This window comes from Haplochromis burtoni, unplaced genomic scaffold, assembly GCF_018398535.1.
Source record: "Haplochromis burtoni strain Fernald_Lab_line unplaced genomic scaffold, NCSU_Asbu1 Contig_7, whole genome shotgun sequence".
Classification (NCBI taxonomy): domain Eukaryota; kingdom Metazoa; phylum Chordata; class Actinopteri; order Cichliformes; family Cichlidae; genus Haplochromis; species Haplochromis burtoni.
The window spans coordinates 3,202,139-3,219,032 of NW_024582368.1; the positions used below are offsets into that span (position 1 = coordinate 3,202,139).

Sequence of the window (16,894 nt, forward strand, 5' to 3'; positions counted from 1 at the left end):
AGGGCTTTCCAGATTATGTTTGCTAGAAAATTTCCGTTCATATTTCCAGTTATTCTGACACCTATGAGTCATCAATCTTATGACTGAACTTCTCCCAGAATTTCTGTAACAGAGTGAGATAGCACAACCTGTTGAGCCAGAACAGCCAAATAACTGGGAAAATAAGCCTTAATTAAAGATTAAAATAAAAATAACAACAGCAAAACATCACTAACCTGTCTTCTTTTTTTTTCTCCCATTAACTTATGACCCCCTTGCTTATCTCTGGTGGTGCTGTGGAGCAGTCAACTCTTAGGATAGGACCCAATAGAAAGGTCTATGAAGCTTTAAAGGGGGAAAAAAGTTAAAACTTCACTTTTTAATTGTTGCTGTATCTATAGTACCAATTAATTATGTAACTGGTACTATAGATACAGCAACAATACTCTCGCGATATAACAGAAAACAACAAGTTAACACAGATAAGAAGTTGCAACGAATGCGCACCTGCGGACCACTTAATTGCACCCCTGGTTATTCTATTCTATTCATGTAAACAGTGTAATACCATTAACAGACTTTCTTCTGCATCATCTCTCTCCACTCTGTAGGACAGCGAGTAATACAGCATTGCACTGATGGCAATAAAATGAATGGAAAATGTGAAATCTGCGAGAGGGACACATACAACAGTGAGCCTAGTGACCGGGAGACCTGTCACCGCTGCACCTCCTGCGCACAGGCAAATGGTACAATTATGATAGGACATGGCTGTTCCTTTTACTCACAGTTAAACTAAAGACAAAATATTAGAGAAAAGTTCACCTTTTGCTGCAGAATGTTTGACTGGTAACAGCTCTAACGATGCTTAAGTCCAGTATGAGGACCCTGAAATCAAATCAGCTATCATTAACCATTATCTACTGGATTATACATGTGCTATATTGATTAGCAGTTTCTTAGATGTCATATTTTAATATTTTATTTTTAAATATATAAGGTTAGCAGATAATTAAAATGCAGTACCAGAATTATCCAAGCATTATTTCAATTTATATATGAAAGTTCACATCCCATCTTTTTATACGAAAAAGTGAAGGAAACTTGGTCTATTTCACAATTAAAACAATGCAAGTTTCTTTTTTTTTTAAAGACTTTATAGCCTCAATAATAACTTGTGTGACTTTTCTCAACTTTTCAGCTAATTTAGAAGTAGAAGAAGAGTGCACTGCTGGTAGGGACACCAAGTGTCGATGCAAGGAAGATCACTTCTGCAGCAGTGAAAGTTGCACAATCTGCCATCCATGTAAAAAGTAAGTTTGATTTGACTTTGAAATCACATCCAGCATGTAAATCTGTGCATATTCCCTAGCGCTAATGTACTAGACCTGAGTACAGTGTTCATATTAATACATTGTACAAAATAATAGGAACACCTATTAATGTAATGTAGCTCAATACACCGCCATCTTAGTAATACACTTAAATAATTGGAACATTTCCAGCATGGTTTGCTGAAACTCATTCATTTTGTAAAAGCAGAAGTGATGGCAGAGCTATTGTAACGGTTTTCATTAGATTGCAAACATGTTTCTAATAAAGAGTTTGTGACATGTGTGTGTGTAGCTCCTTTAAAGAATCTGTTGTCTATTGACTTGTCCTTTAAGGCTGTCCGCTCCCTTTCTAGTTATTTTTGATTCATTCGTGGTTGTTTGTTGTTTTGGTTCAAGATGTGGAATTGGTGGTGTTAAAGAAGCCTGTACAGACAACAGTGATGCAGTCTGCAATGGAGATGGTGGAGGTAAGGTATTCTTAAGTATTATTGGATTTTAATAAATCATATTGGACACATTTTGCATTGCAAAATATTAATGGTCATATCTTCTCATTTCAGCTATTGCTGCAATTATTATTCCAGTACTTGTTCTTCCTGGAGCCATTGGAGGAATAATCTGTATAGCGAGTGAGTATTTCTGCTAATACATGAGTAAAGCACCACCAGACAACATTGTGTGTTTCCTTGCTCAGCACTGAAGGCTTTATTTATATTCAGTTCAATATTTAGTCGTATCTTGATTAATTTTTCTGTGTAATTTCTATTCGTGTTTCATTAGAGAGAAAACAAAAGAAAGAGGATGAAAAAAGCAAAGAGGTAAGTTATTTTCTTTGGACACCTGTGACGTGATATTTACTCTTTGATCTCTGGTTCATCCAATTGCCTTTCTGCACACACACACACACACACACACACGGACATGAGCAGTTTGTTACTTCATCGCAAACAAAACTGAAAAGAATTAAAACTTTTATTTTGTTTCTGCTTCACAGAAGCTCATCCGTCGTCTTTCAGGTAACAAACATGACTTTATTCAAGCCAATATAAGAGCTTTAATTATTCTCTGTCTTTTGAACTAACCAGTCAGAATCAGATTTTAGAACAAGTTATTGTGCATATCATGCTTTTGCATTTTTTCATGTGGTTAATTTTCTGTAAACTTTTAATTTCTTTAGAACAAAAGTGTATTACCCTCTTTTCTTTCTGATCATGACTTTAACATTTTCATCCATTAATCAAAAAACATTGCATATTGCATGCTCAGTAAATTATAATATTGTGCTTTGTGGTCTTAATACCCATCTTTTAATATTTTTTCTTTTTACATTATTTTCAGATGTTGACATTGTTCCTCACCTGCCTGATATTGCAAGGGAGCTTGGATGGAAAAATGCAAGAACCCTAGCTCTCCGCACTGGGATAAGTGTGGTTACTACTGAATCTTATGAAATGGAGTATCGAAATGATGCTGAGGAGCGAACCGTACAGCTGCTGTTTAAGTGGGTGGAGAAGGAAGGCAAACAGGCCTCAAAGAAACTTATCGAAAACCTTGTGGATATGAAACAAAAGAAAAAAGCGACACAGATCAGAGACATATTGTTAAAACATAGTTCACCATCAAACAATCCTGCAAATAACTGCTGACATGTATACACAATGAACTTGAAGGACTTTGAATTCTAAAGAAACAATCTTGCAAAGTTACCTCTTGATTTTCAATTCAGGTTGTGAAAGCTGATTTCGAGTTGCAATATATCTAAATTTGATTGTTTTTATTTTTCAGTGTTGTTTTTAATTTCATGATCATAATAATAATGCTCATTTTAAAAAATCCATGTGTCATAAGGGACAGATGAATGTCTTGCTACAGCTTCTATATTATGCAATAATATTTGATGAACCTGGAGTTTGTAAAAGCTTTGTTTTGGTTTTGGTTCCTTCCTTGCTTTTCATGGCTTATTTTTAGGTCTATTACATAGCTGTTATCTAATGCTAATAAACATTTTTCAAACTTCAAAAGAGAAAACAACTGACAAAAAAACAACTAATAAAAATGTCCTCTTTCATTGGCCCTTTGGCTCGGTTTTGCACAACAAGATCTTTGTTTAAAGGAAATATATTAAAAACTATCACCACTTCCGTGCTTTTTAACATTATTAAACCCATCCATCCAGTAATTTCTGTTAATATAAACAGTGTGGTTGTGGTGTAAACAGGCTAAGAAGGGATTTCCAGGTGTGCAGCACTTCCAATTTTTCCTGCCTGAGAAGAACTGGGGTGTTCCCACATGAGATATATAATCTCTCCAGTGACTTCTCGACCAAGGCTATTGCTGTTTACCAAAAACAAACTAAAATCTAAAACTGGAAATGAAAAAAAAGTTAACTAAAAATAAAAACTAGGCTTTTGAAAAATGTACTAAACATAATTTTGTGAACATGGAAAACTAACTAACATGTTTTTTAGTTTTATTGGGGAAAAAAAATCTTTTGAGTTCTTGTGTTTTTATATTATGGTTTATGTTTTGAGTCCTTTGTTGTACTATGTTTGTTATTTCCCTAGGTTTCAGTTATGGTTATCATAGGTTTAGTTCTTAGGTTTTGTAATACGGCTTCACTGTGTTCCATGTTGTGTCTACTGTGCCTTTCTGTACCATGTTTCAGGTTCCTATGTTCTGTCTCCACAGTTGCTGTTAAGTTTACATGTCTAGAGTTCAGTCAGTGTGTTTCCTGTTTTACTTTGAAGGTCCATGTCTCATGTCAGTGTTTCTAGTTTGCTTCCCTTGTCTCATCCAGCCTGATTACTCCCAGCTGTGACAAATAATAATTACTAGAGACTATAACTAATACAAAAACTGAGTAAAAATACCACCAACAGCTGACTGTCGAATATTTAGAAGTAAGGAAATTTCACAACTGGACATGTTGCACAGGTAGCATCCTATCACGGGTATTTACTGGAAAAAATTTATATACTGCAGTATTTTGTTTATAATAAAATGGAATGGTTGTATCTTTGTATTTCAGTTATTGCAAAAAAATTGTTGTGGTTGGTGTTGTTATTGGCGTCATCTGTCCAGTGGGTTATGTTGCAATCTGGAGAACTACCACCAGAGGGCACAAGACCTATGAAGAGTTCCCCAGTGCAGCACTGAAGGCTATGCAGCACCATATGCAACAAGCTGTGATGTGCTGTGTATTCTGACGCCTTTCTGTCAGAACCAGTTGCAGTAACTTCTCTGTTGGATCTTAACACATAGGACCACTTTGCATCAGAGAAAAGCTTGACAAATGTAAGGCACTCAGCAGCTGAGGTAAACATGAAGAGAAAATAAAACTGGGACAAAAATTAACTCTATGATCTCTTAGTCAGTCCCCCAGAACCAGGAGAACTTGCCTCTCTGTGTTTCTCTACGAGTTTGCTGTCGCTGATGAAGAAAAATGTAACTGCGCTGAGAGTTTTCTGAAAAGATTGCATGATGATGAATCATTACATGACAAACAAACAAAGCATTTCCTGCTTTTTCATGTCAAACAGCTTCCAGACTTTGACCGCGCTCATTCAACAGAGCAATACTAAGAGCAATGGTGAAGTCTAAGGAACTCTGAGGAGATCTAAGAAGGAGAACTGAAGATTTACACAAATGGGGAAGATCTCATGGAGCCATTTCCAAATAACTGCACCTCACCCCCAATCAGTGAGTGGCAGATGGCTTCCCCTCCATGAGACTCGATCTGCTGGAGATTTCCTCCTGTTAAAAGAGTTTTCCCTCCCCACTATAACATTCATCCCATGATGTAGCTAGACATCTGACCACAACTTTCAACAAGCTCGGTGCACTTTCCTTTAAGAAAAATAAGGTCATATACAGCTTTAATCTATGCTAATTGTAAGGAATAATGGTTTTACTGGGAGAAAACTTAAATAATAAAAAACAGAACTGAGAGAGACAATTTTGGTATCTAATCAGTACTTAAAGTAAATCTGCTTTCAAATTTAATAATTGATCTTGTGCGCCTGTGTGTGATAATAGTTTTTGTCTGTTTCCATTATGAGCTCGATGTAGAAACATCGTAACTATAAATGTCATTTGATGCTACTAAGTATACATTTACACAGAGGCACGTCACAACTTCCACTAGTGGCCCAATCCAGGAACTCGCTGCTGTTACGTAATGCAATGCTGCTTTCACTTGCATTTGGAAAAAGCTGTTGCATTCACTGGAACTGGAACTTCACAGCTTCGGTGAACAACTGCCTATCAGATTCGGGGTGGTCACGTCTGTACCACAGGATTACTACTAATAGGCTTATTACTGTGTATTTTTGTGCCGTTTCCAAGGTAGACTGAGATTTTTATCCACGAACATGAAGCGCAGTTCATTTATTATTTTTTATATTGCCCATTATATAAATATATAGATCTTTTTAGTGTGCTCAATGACTGCACACACGCTTTCGCATTTTAAGACTAAATTTGCAACTGTATAACACTTTGTAGCAAAAGCAGAAGAATCACTAAATAGGAAAAAATAATCAGATTCCTTTACACTAGAGCTGAATTTCACAATATAGCAGTATCTTGCAATGTAACATGGCTACGTTTAAATGTTGTGAAGTTGATTTAAATTGCAATATTTTATATAAATATAACATTTATTTAAGATGTATTTAAAATTCTGGATGACATTAAGAATTGTTGCACGTAATTTATGCTCGTCACATTTCATAAAAGTCCCTGCTGTTCTGGGTGATGAGAGGAAGCAGGGCGGTCCCTCTGTCTATGCATGGGTGGAGCGCGCAGTGAGGAAATGTCAGAAGGAAGCTGAGAAACGGTCCCCGCGCCACTTGCATGAGGCTGCTCTCACCGGATGACCCGAAAGATGAACTTTATCACCATGAACTCACCCAGAAACACCACATGGGTAGGTCTGCTAACTTTTTACAATAGCATTCGTCTTTTACGCGCACGTCTCCAAACTTGTTGATGGGACGACAGGAGCTCCAGGCTGCTAAGCGTGCAGTTATTTTACCAGATTACGCGAGGCACGTTTAAGCTGCTCTTTGTTGCTTTATGAAGCTCCACGCAGGATGAAACGGAGCAGCGTGTGGTAAGCGACCGGCCTGTGAAGTGAGTGATGAGTGTGGAATAATTTTTTTTAGTCTGTTTCCCTTTTTTAGTCCCTCTCTATTTTGTTGCTAAGACAACAGAGGAGGTGACCGCTCGTAGGGCTATTAACCACGTCACTGTGTCAGCACGCAGCTACGTCAGCGTGGGAGAGTCGCTGTTTAGTATTTTCCCCCAAAAAACACCAGGAGATAATTGGATGTAGGGTGGTGCAGCAACAGTGGTGGAAACATCTTTCATTCATTCCTGTGCGTATGAATCATTTTAAAGTAGGTTTCGTTTGAACGCAGGATATTTCATGTTGCTCCTAAATCAGAATATTTGCAAAAAACAAAACAAATCATATGTATATACGGTTATGTCTTTGCTTCATCATTTATACGCTTCTGTTTCGTATCTATATTTAGATGCTTTGGCATTTCATCTGCTGTTTATAAAAACCTCTAAGTTGCCACAGACTGCAGATTAAAAAAAATGAAGCCTGCGTGGTTAAACCTTGCATAAAGTCATGCCTTTAAAAAACTACACCTTACTCCTCCACAGGAATTAGGAGGGTAAGTAGCAGCCAGGTACTGCTATTCAAATAGGCATTATTAGTGGATAATCTGTCAAGTGTCACCACCTCTATAAAAGCACAGGTTTGGCAGTTTGCTGGTCTGGAGTGTGTTAACAAAATGTCACAATCTGCCCAGCAGTGGACATCCCAGCAAATTGAGGCCTCAGTTAGCATGTTAAATGTTTAAAATAAAAACGGAAAAATTATAGCTGGGTTTCCAGGAGAAAGCCTTGTCTCTCTTAAAAGAATATGGCGGTATGGCTTTGCAAAGTTACATTTGAACAATATCCTTTGGACAGATGAGACCAAAGTGGAGCTGTTTGGATATAATGTATAGCACCACAGTGTGAGAAAACCAAACACAGCATATCAACACAAAAACCTTATACTAATCTTTCAAGCACGGTGGTGAAGTGGTGATGATTTGGGTTGTTTGGCAGCCACAGAACTCCTCTGTATACCAAAGTATTAAAATTAAATTTGAGGCCATCGGTCTGACAGCTCAAGCTCGAGCCAAACTTGGAGGTGCAATAGGACAATGATCCCAAGTACAGGAGCAAATCTGTAACAGAATTGCTGAAAAAGAAAACCTTAACCTGATCAAAACACCATGGTGGGAACTTTAGAGAGCTATGCATAAACAAATGCCCACAAATGTCATTACATCACGTGCTGCAAAAGATGGTTCTACAAGCTACTGAGTCATAGGGTGTACTTAGTTTTTATAGGAGTGCATAGAGTCCTATGAAGAATTTGTCTTTCACATGATTTTACATGATGGAAATAACTGCTCATGACCTTTTAAATAAATTAAGCATAAACATAAACTGGGACAGGCTTCCTGTTGCCAGGATGACTAATAAAGGTGCTTAACTTCAGCTATGTCTGTAGAATTTCTTCTTAAATGCATGCGTGGAAGAGAAATATTTTTATGAAGCTGCACTGATCATCAGTGCAATTTTGCCATTTTTACCAACTTGAACTTGAACTAGAAATCTGAAATAAAGGGAATTAAAACCTTTCTTTTACCCTTCCTAAGTGTTAAGTGTGTGATTTAAAAAAACACACGTAACACTGCTTTGATATTTTCACATGATGGTGTTTCATTGAGGAGTATGGGTACTTGATCCACCTCTGACAGTCTGTTCTTCTCTGACTTTCTGTAAACCCTCAGTTGCAAATACTTGAAAAGAGTCGGTCTCCAGTTATGTTTCTGTTATGTAGCAATCGCTACTCCAAAATGATTGAGAAGAGCTACGTCTCGAGGCTCTTGGCTGTCGCAGTGTTTGTTTGGGTGGTCTCATTAATGCAAGTCTTGGAAATCTTCCCAGTGAATAAGTCATGGGAAGTTTCCCCCGGCTCTTTGGCCTCACATACTTCATTACCGCTGTCTTTTTAAAATCTTGAGTCTTGCAGAGAACAGTTCATCATCTCATGATGTTACGGTGAGATCACGATGCATACTTCCCTGTTCTTGTTTCACTTGTGTGCTAGAGGAAACCTCATTTTTGGCACCTTATATGACAAGATTTTATTCATGTCAGAGTTGACAGTTTCCGTTTTTCAGTCCGGCCAGCCGAGCACGGATGCTTCTTAATCTCCTACCCTTTAAACATCTGTAACACAATACTAAATAGTGAGTATAAGCATCACACAGGGGCAAACTTGAAGCTTAAGAAAGACATTTATGTAATATCCTCTTTCTCCTTGTATATTGCATGTTGGTTATCTGTTGAAATCTAGGAAAGTAGATATGAAGTCAATGGAAACTGTTTTCTGTATTGTTTTACACTGATGCTGAATTGCGCAGTGTACAAACTTGGATTTTCTTTCTTTTAAGAAAGCAGTATTGTTTTGCTATATCTTCGATAAAAGGATATAAATGTCAACAGGCACAATGTGTGGTAACTAAATATGTTTATCGGAGGAGGGCAAAGTTATTCTCATGGGCTCGGTCTTCCTTCCTCCTGTGTTGCAAAGCCTGATACTGGACAAGTGCGTCACTCAGCGCACTTCTTCTATATTTAGAGGTACAGTCTGTGCTTCCCCTGGTGGGTGGAGAGCTTGATCAAAAATAACTGGATTTTGTATACAAATATGTCATGATTTTATACATCACCCCTACACCAGTGGTCCCCAACCTTTTTTGTGCCACGGTCCGGCCTTTAAGGTGTCACGGATAAATACAACAAAATAAAACCTGCACAGCTACCAAAAAAAGAACATTTATTCGTAATACACAGGAAAAGACCCAGGGAAACCGAGTTAATGATAAAAACAATAACAAAATAACGATGAAAACCTGAAAACCACAAATTTCACACCCGAGACTCAACTCTCGCGGCCTGGTACCAAACGATTCATGGACCGGTATCGGTCCGAGGCCCGGAGGTTGGGGACCGCTGCCCTAAACCATTTGTATCTGCTCTGACTGTATTTATGTTTCTATTTCAGGATCTGCTTGAATGTGAACATTAGAAACGAGCTGAAGATGCAGGGGGCCATTGCACGGCTGTGCGTGGTGGTGGCTGCTGCCATATTAAACCATCCCTCGCTCTTTCCGCATGAAAACACCACACTCCCGGATCAGGATGAGGAGCTGATCGCTCGAATGCGGGAGCATGAGGCAAGACTGGAAATGGAGAAGGCCAAGTTGGAGAAAGAGCTTTCACAGATGGACTCAAAGCAGGAAGAGACCAGCTTGCAGGAAGGTTATAGTTGGTACTTCTGGAGCACGGTGTCTTTTATAATATTCTTCACCATCGAGATGTGCAGGGTGGATCTTGCTGATGGAGAAGTCCGGCAAGTTGAGGAGGAAGAGGTTTTTTCAGAGAGTGGATCCATCAACCCCAGGATGATGGTACTGGATAAGGACATCCTGAGTAACTTCTGTGATAAATGCACCTACACTTCAGCACATGAAAACTGGAGGGTGAGGGAGTTTGTTGAGGGTTTTGCAGATGACTTGCTCGAGTCACTCAGGAGCGTGTGCAACAGGGACACAGACATGGAAGTCGGGGACTTTGTTGGCATTGGAAGCATGTTTGAGTCCTGGAAGTTTTGCAAACCACTCACATGTGACCTCATCGTGCCTTTCTCACCTCCAGATCCGCACTCCTTTCAGTACCACCTGTGGTGCAGCTCCTCCAGTGACATACCTCCTGATATACAGGGCTGTGGGAAGATAAAGGTGACCACACCTGGGGAGAATAGTGGGGGCTGTCTCTGTGGCTCTGCTAACCTCGGAGAGGACATGCTTTGTCTGCTGCATGGCAGAAATGACACACCCAAAGTCAGTCTCAGTCCTGATGAACTGCTGTGCTCCAGAGACACAAACTGCTTGGCGAAAGACCAAGTCATGAAGTGGTTTCAGATCTCTGTAACCAAAGCGTGGGGACGCATCTCTCACAAATATGACTTTGATGTTACCTTTCGCAGCCTGGATGCTGCCGGTGCTCTGAAGATCCGATTCCCGTCAGGAAAAATCATCGTAATGAACATCATTCCGGTGGTCCAGCTTGAGGATACAGATGCTTATTTTGTCTCGCACTTTCCATCGGATGTTGACAGCTTCCCAGACCCATACTGGCCCCTATCTGTTGCTGTCTACGAGAGGAATTTGCTGAAACATTTTTCTAAACGCCTACCAAAACATTCCTGTCATTTACACTGCCTCCAGATTGTTACTTTCTTACACAAAAAGCAATCAGGGCTAACTGGAAAAAGTGCCCTTACAAACTATCACTTAAAGACTGCTCTGTTGCACTTGTTGCTGAGTAAAAAGACCATCACGTGGAGCATTGAGAGTATGCAGCACAGGGTCCAGGACTTGCTCAGCTTTGTGCAGAGGAGCCTGCAGGAGAAAAGACTTAACCATGTCATGTTTGGCAACACTAAAGTGCCAGAAGAGGTCCAGGTTCCTGAGATGATTCGCAGAGCAGAGCCCATCAACCTGTTCAGGACACTGGTGCTGCAGAGGGAGCTTTATGCAGCAACAGTCAGGCATTTTCAGGAGATGCTGAGAAATGCACCTGTGCTCATACAGGAGTATACACCGTACTTATCAAACGGAGGTTTACATCACAGCCTGGATGAAAGTTTATAGGCACTCAGCAACGGAACTATTTTAGACACATATATCAGACATATCGTTCAGTGATACTATAAGTAATGTTACTAACAAAAGGTGCACGCGCATCAGCTGATTCAGCTCTTGCTGGTAACTAAATTTGTAGTGGTTTTGCCGTAGCTGCTACTTACAAAACCTTTTTAAATAAAATATGGTCTACTGCTAACACCGATGCTAAAGGAGGAACTGGAAAATTTAGTGGAGAAACCCAGAAATATTATTTACAATCTTATTGTAATAAATGTTTAGATTGAAATAAAAACAAAAAACAGCACAGTCGTGAAGAAACACGTGCCAACACGATTCAGTACCATTAAAAACAGCAGCATCACTGCTCCACCTAGTGGTTGCAGATTGCATCAACCAAAGTAAAGTAGTCACAAATAGAAGATGCACTGCTGTCATTTCAGCTGTGGCTGATATGTAGACTTGTAATGGTTTTATTGCAGCTGCTTTCTTTTAACATTTTCTTGAGAATACAGCTTACTGCTATCAGATGCTGAGGAAAAACCTCAACATCTTAGTGGAGATGCCAGCAATACACACACTGTGACACTGGTGTCCCTCGGCTCCTGGATGCTACATTTAAGCAGGAGATCTTAACATAAATACCTCTCATATTATACGGAGCCACACAGGAATCTTTAAGAAGACAGTGCACTGTCTGCTTTGTATAACTGTGTTTTATGTATCATTGTTACTGTTGCAGATCTGATGGCAGCTATTAAGGATTGTTATTCTTTATGTATCTTTTATTGCTTGTTAGAGCTTATTTTCTGAATTTTGCTTGTTATATTTTTACTGTGTGTGTCTCTAGGTTATTAAATGAGACATAAAAGGGAAACGATGTATTGTTTTTATGTGTCTTAAAGCACAAATAGAAAAGTCAAATTTGCTGTCATTTCATTGACAGTATTTTTATTTTTTATTGAAAAATCAGTTATAGTCACTAATGCAGTAACATTAAATGATGGCTGAAGGTTTTGTTCAGTACTCTAACTAATAACTTCCTACAGGCCGTAGTCAAAGTCTGGGTTTCCATCAAGGAAGGTCTTGAAGAAGGCCTTGTGGGCGTCTGGGCTGAACATGAGGGCTTTGACAGCCGAGTCCTGCAACATGAGTTCTGTCCACTTCTTCAGCTCAGGTGTGCCATCCAAAAACCTAATAAGACAAAGGGTAGAGCCATTTAAATACAAGTAAATTTGAACACTCAATTTTTGTAATAGTTTCAGCAACTGAGTCAAAAGTAAATCCATTAGCTTCGGCACACGGTAATAAATATTCCGCTAAAGTCACTTTGTTACTCTGTTAAAGAGACAAACGAGAGGCATTTTTTCCAGGTGCAGAAGTGGATCAATGAACTCGCCACAAAATCGGACATTTGACTGAGAGTGCACAATATCCTCAACACATTTCCATTTCTTTTTTTAATTTTTGAGTCGGCTCAGGCTTTAAAACTAGTTGCACAGCTGGTGAATGACCTCTTTTTGGTTTCAAAGAGACATGAGCAATACATGAGCAGTGTTGCTAACTATGGACACAGTGCTTGCTGTGGCAATAAAACACAGCAAGCAATGCCCACTTGGCAGAGTTACACCTTTATCTTTGTCTTTTAAAAAAAACCCAAAAAACTAGAGATGGACCGATCCGATATTACGTATCGGTCCGATACTGAACAACAGCAGCACGTTGAAGCTTAAGCTGTTGTTAGAATTTATTTAATATTACTTTCTACACCAGGATCTTTTTCTACGTAGCTGGTAACTGTGCAGGGGCGGATCTAGCAAAGTTTAGCCAGGGGGGCCGATAGGGCATGAACAGGGAAAAGGGGGCACAAAGACATACTTTTCTTTCTTATTCTCATTTAGAATATCTAGCTTTTAATAAATAATTATCCGAATTTTACACCCAAATTTTTAATCTGATGTAAAATGTATAGAAGTCCATTACTGTATATAGTAACTATTAAGTCTAATATACCCTAGTAAGCTATAGTACTTTTTCCTTTGAGAAGGTACCATCTGTGCAGTCTGGTTGAAGAAAGATGTTGAATCTATTTAATTATTCTTGAAAAATAATTGAGTTCTGTGCATTTTCCCCCACATTGCATCAAATTAAAGTTGATTATGTCAATTAAGCATCATGGGGCGGGGGGTGGTTCCCTATTTTTTTTTTGCTGGGAATTTGCAACCCTATTAGTTAGGTTGCTTACTCTTTAAAATACCAGAATAGGGAGGATGGAGTAGGTTTAAGTTTATTAGATTGATCAGTATTGCTGAACTATGAAATATTTTGGGTGCAGTATATTTTTTGCATACAGGTATAACAGAATAGCTTTAGTGTTAGTTTTTTTTGTAACTTGAATATGAACTTATACAAAAAGCAGCAAGATATTAAAAAACATTTTTATTGATTAAAAAAACACACTATATCGGATTCATATCGGTATCGGCAGATATCCAAATTTATGATATCGGTATTGGACATAAAAAAAAGTGGTATCGTGCCATCTCTACAAAAAACAAAAACGGCAACATTTGGAAAAGCTGGAGTAAAAAGATTAAGGTAAAATTGATCTCTGTTGACCACAATAGTGCAACTAGTGGCACAGGAAGAACAGACTCCACTAACTAAAGTGTAAAACATGTCGGTTTTAAAAAAGGATGCTTCCCTCGATTGTTCATTTCTAACTTTTGTAACATTTCTAGTAAATAATATACTTAGGCTCCCCACAGTTGACCTTTTTTTTTTTTTTTTAATGTTTACAATTTTCTATAGGTTAAATATCTGTAAAGATTATTACTTACTGTTTGACCTGATACGCTTCTACCCTCTCAAACCACGGCCACATCATGTAGTCGATCATTGTTATAGAATCGCCACCAAAGAACTTGGTCTTCTTGTTAACGAGGTCCTAGAAATTGAATGTTACATTTATTAGAGTTGTAATTAACTGGAATAACCAGGCACTGACAGGAAAGATAAACTTATTTGTTTTAATAAAAACAACCTTTGATCAATGACTGTGATTCACAGGCACACACTCATTCACACACAGTGTATCACCTCATATGTTGGGTTAATGGATAAAGGAACCAGAGGCCTCAAAGGTGTGGCCTACCTCGTTTAACTTGGCAAACTTTTCTTTCAGTTCAGCTTCCAGTCCGGAGACATCCTCTCCCTTCTTTTTATCCATTGGGATCTTGTAGAAGTACGGTATCACCTGTAGGAAACAGTGACATTAATATTATTATTTGGTGGTGGTTAACAAAAAACAAAACGTTAAGGTTTATATGCAAGTCTTTGTGTGACCTACTTTGGAAAAGTGCTCCAGCATCATCTTTTGTTGAGCCTTAGCAAAGGGAGAGGAGGGAAGCAGCTTCTTTTCAGGGTAAACTTCATCCAGGTATTCACAGGTGATGGGTGACTCGTATATCACCTCACCAGCAGGTGTCTCAAGCGTTGGGACAAGACCAAGAGGATTCTTCTGAAGATACCAATCGGGTTTTTCTTTCAGGTGGACATTTATGGTTTCGTATCTGAAAACAAAAAAGCAGGTTATGTGTGCATGTTTAAGCACAGGTTGAATGACTGTGATGATTTTTCATTTCTACAGTAAACTAGAATAAAGAGTAGCCTTACTTGATTCCTTTGGCTTTGAGCACAAGTCTGGCCCTCTGGGCAAAAGGGCAGAACCTCATGCTGTAAACCCTGATGTAGTCTTTAGGGACTGGGCCAGGGGCAGCGCTACCTGAGAGACACGAAAAAGATTCATCCATTAAAAAAAGTAACAAGGAGAGCAGGTGGCAGTATTTAAATGTATGCATTGTGCTTCACATTGAAAATTAACATTTTACTAAAGTAAAAAAAAAAAGAAGAAAAAATCTATTTTGTACAGTAGTATAATTTTCAGAGTAATTTTATAGCTGACAGTTTGGGTTATGTTGTGCTTCCACATCAGCATTTTGTCTTCGTAGTATTTTTACACAACATCCCAAGCTTTTTGGAAACAGCATTAACTGACCTTTATTTTCAAACTTACAGTGAATTTAGCATTTCTATTTGATTACAGGGCAGCTGACTGTGGATTATGCACATTTATACATTTGTGCTTGTACTTCAACTGGATTTTTTTTTTTTCCTGACGTCTGCTTGTTTTCAGAGACGCCACAGTGAGTCGCTGTTTGTTCAGACAAATTGGTTCAGTCATAAAGAGTTTCGTTTATAAACGTTTATAAATCAATAATCACCTGGACCGTTTGGCGCTGCTTTCAAATCGGCACGAAGAGGTTTCATAGGACTAAAGCATGATTTTTTTAAAAACGAAGCTAAATCCTTACCACAGATCGAATCGGAGGGAGAAAACTATTGCATTTCACATCGATAAGCAGCCTTCAGTTAACAGAGTAATACTTTATTTCTTACCTTTAGCGAGACACTTTTCAGCAGACATGTTGGCGCTTGAAATAACGAATGATTTGAAACAGACTGTAAAGGACGGAGCTAAAGTTTATATTTTACGCTCTAGTTCAGCGGTGGGCGTGCCAAACTGAGTCGACACGCCCACCGTTGTCTCAGAAGGCTGGTAAAGACGTGTTTCTTTTCTTCTCTTCAAAGGAGCCGCCGTGGAAGTTTAAACTATGTTGCTCATACAGACAGTCATATGACAAATAAAGTTCCCACAACACGGACTTTGTGCACTTTAGTGAAAATGAAGCACACCCCATGATTCAGCAGCTTGCAGAACCAACTTTGGCAGCAGTAATGTAAAGCTATGGTTTTCTGATGACTTGATTAGTGTCTCACATGTAGAGGAATTTTCTCCCACTCGTCTCTCCAGCTTTGTTTCCGTTAACTGGGGCATTTGTTTATGTACAGCTCTCTGAAGGAGTACAGCACTTCAGGCAGTTTGGTGTCTGGACCTCAGCCCTTGAAGCACCTTGAGTCTTTTATTTTACAGCCATTCTGTTGTAGATTTGCTGCTGTGCTTAGGATTATTGTCCTGTTGCACTTTGGACCAAATGTTAGCTGTCAAACAGATGTCCTCAAATTTGACTCTAGAATACTTTGCTATGCAGAGGTGTTCATGCTCCTCTGCAAAACAAAACAAGCCTTAATCATCACCCCCTCAATCACCATTTTCAGCTTGCAGTAAAGAGAAATCACAGAGTACCCCTGTGAGAGGGTGCGCCCTCCTAGATCAGTCACATAAAGATAATTGTTTCGTGAATTAGCTGCTTCTCTTTTACCTTCAACACTGTCAGAAGTGATTATGTAATGAATACTCATAATGACATTGCAAATACTTTGCCCTTTGTTTCCTTCTGACATCTTCACTGTAAATCATGACTTTACAGACATTTTGCTCCCTTTATTTTTCAGAAGCCAGAACTGTAAACCCTTTGTGAAGTCTGGCTTTTACTGAGGAACAGCAAAGAAAGTTGTCATGATGAATGATGGATCCCCTGCAGGTTAACATGTCACCATCTTTTCCTTCCTTTCGCCGCCTGTTTGAATCAACTCCAGATTTTTTCTTTGCTTATTTTCTCATGAGGGTCATTGCCTCTCAAATCAGCCTAAGCTTTCTGCTTGGCCATCTCTAATTTGCATACAATTTTTATAGTATAAAATTTGCTTTATATCTTCATATCTGAAATACTTTAAGATATATCTTTTTGGAAAATGGTCAGTTGACCCATTTTCAGGCCTTTTGTTTTGCACATTGAAACTGAGGCAGTGTTTAAACATAAATAACTTAAAGACTAC

At 38.7% G+C, this 16,894-nt stretch overlaps 3 protein-coding genes across 3 annotated transcripts in view; 2 read left to right on the top strand and 1 right to left on the bottom strand.

Moving 5' to 3' along the window:
- The window catches only part of fas (Fas cell surface death receptor), a 5,231-nt gene extending 922 nt beyond the window's left edge, over window positions 1–4,309 (top strand). Inside the window, exons 3-9 of the mRNA XM_005914247.3 lie at window positions 591–728; window positions 1,181–1,292; window positions 1,710–1,780; window positions 1,874–1,942; window positions 2,094–2,131; window positions 2,308–2,329; window positions 2,652–4,309. Of these exons, the coding sequence (XP_005914309.1) occupies window positions 591–728; window positions 1,181–1,292; window positions 1,710–1,780; window positions 1,874–1,942; window positions 2,094–2,131; window positions 2,308–2,329; window positions 2,652–2,959 (758 nt within the window). The 3' untranslated portion in view covers window positions 2,960–4,309. The remainder of the gene's footprint in view (window positions 1–590; window positions 729–1,180; window positions 1,293–1,709; window positions 1,781–1,873; window positions 1,943–2,093; window positions 2,132–2,307; window positions 2,330–2,651) is intronic.
- Window positions 4,310–6,079: 1,770 nt separating this feature from the next.
- LOC102298051 (inositol 1,4,5-trisphosphate receptor interacting protein) lies at window positions 6,080–11,976 on the top strand. Its single transcript, XM_005914125.3, has 2 exons — window positions 6,080–6,240; window positions 9,454–11,976. The coding sequence occupies exon 2, from the start codon at window positions 9,491–9,493 to the stop codon at window positions 11,102–11,104; it is 1,614 nt and encodes a 537-aa protein (XP_005914187.1). The 5' UTR covers window positions 6,080–6,240; window positions 9,454–9,490; the 3' UTR covers window positions 11,105–11,976.
- A 43-nt stretch (window positions 11,977–12,019) lies between these two features.
- On the bottom strand, window positions 12,020–15,691 carry LOC121811778 (glutathione S-transferase omega-1-like). The gene is made up of 6 exons (XM_042225184.1): window positions 15,554–15,691; window positions 14,771–14,879; window positions 14,445–14,667; window positions 14,250–14,351; window positions 13,936–14,042; window positions 12,020–12,289 (listed from the first exon to the last, which is right to left on the bottom strand). Exons 1-6 carry the CDS (start codon window positions 15,579–15,581, stop codon window positions 12,139–12,141), a joined length of 720 nt encoding a protein of 239 aa, XP_042081118.1. The 5' UTR covers window positions 15,582–15,691; the 3' UTR covers window positions 12,020–12,138.
- Window positions 15,692–16,894: the final 1,203 nt, after the last annotated feature.

Coding starts and splice junctions, on each gene's coding strand:
- LOC102298051 (XM_005914125.3), top strand. CDS start 9,491: ATGCAGGGGGCCATTGCACGGCTGTGCGTGGTGGTGGCTGCTGCCATA.
- LOC121811778 (XM_042225184.1), bottom strand. CDS start 15,581: ATGTCTGCTGAAAAGTGTCTCGCTAAAG. Junction 14,880..15,553: donor TGAAAAGTGTCTCGCTAAAG/GTAAGAAATAAA, acceptor CGTGTCTCTCAG/GTAGCGCTGCCCCTGGCCCA. Junction 14,043..14,249: donor AGTTTGCCAAGTTAAACGAG/GTAGGCCACACC, acceptor TTCAATTTCTAG/GACCTCGTTAACAAGAAGAC.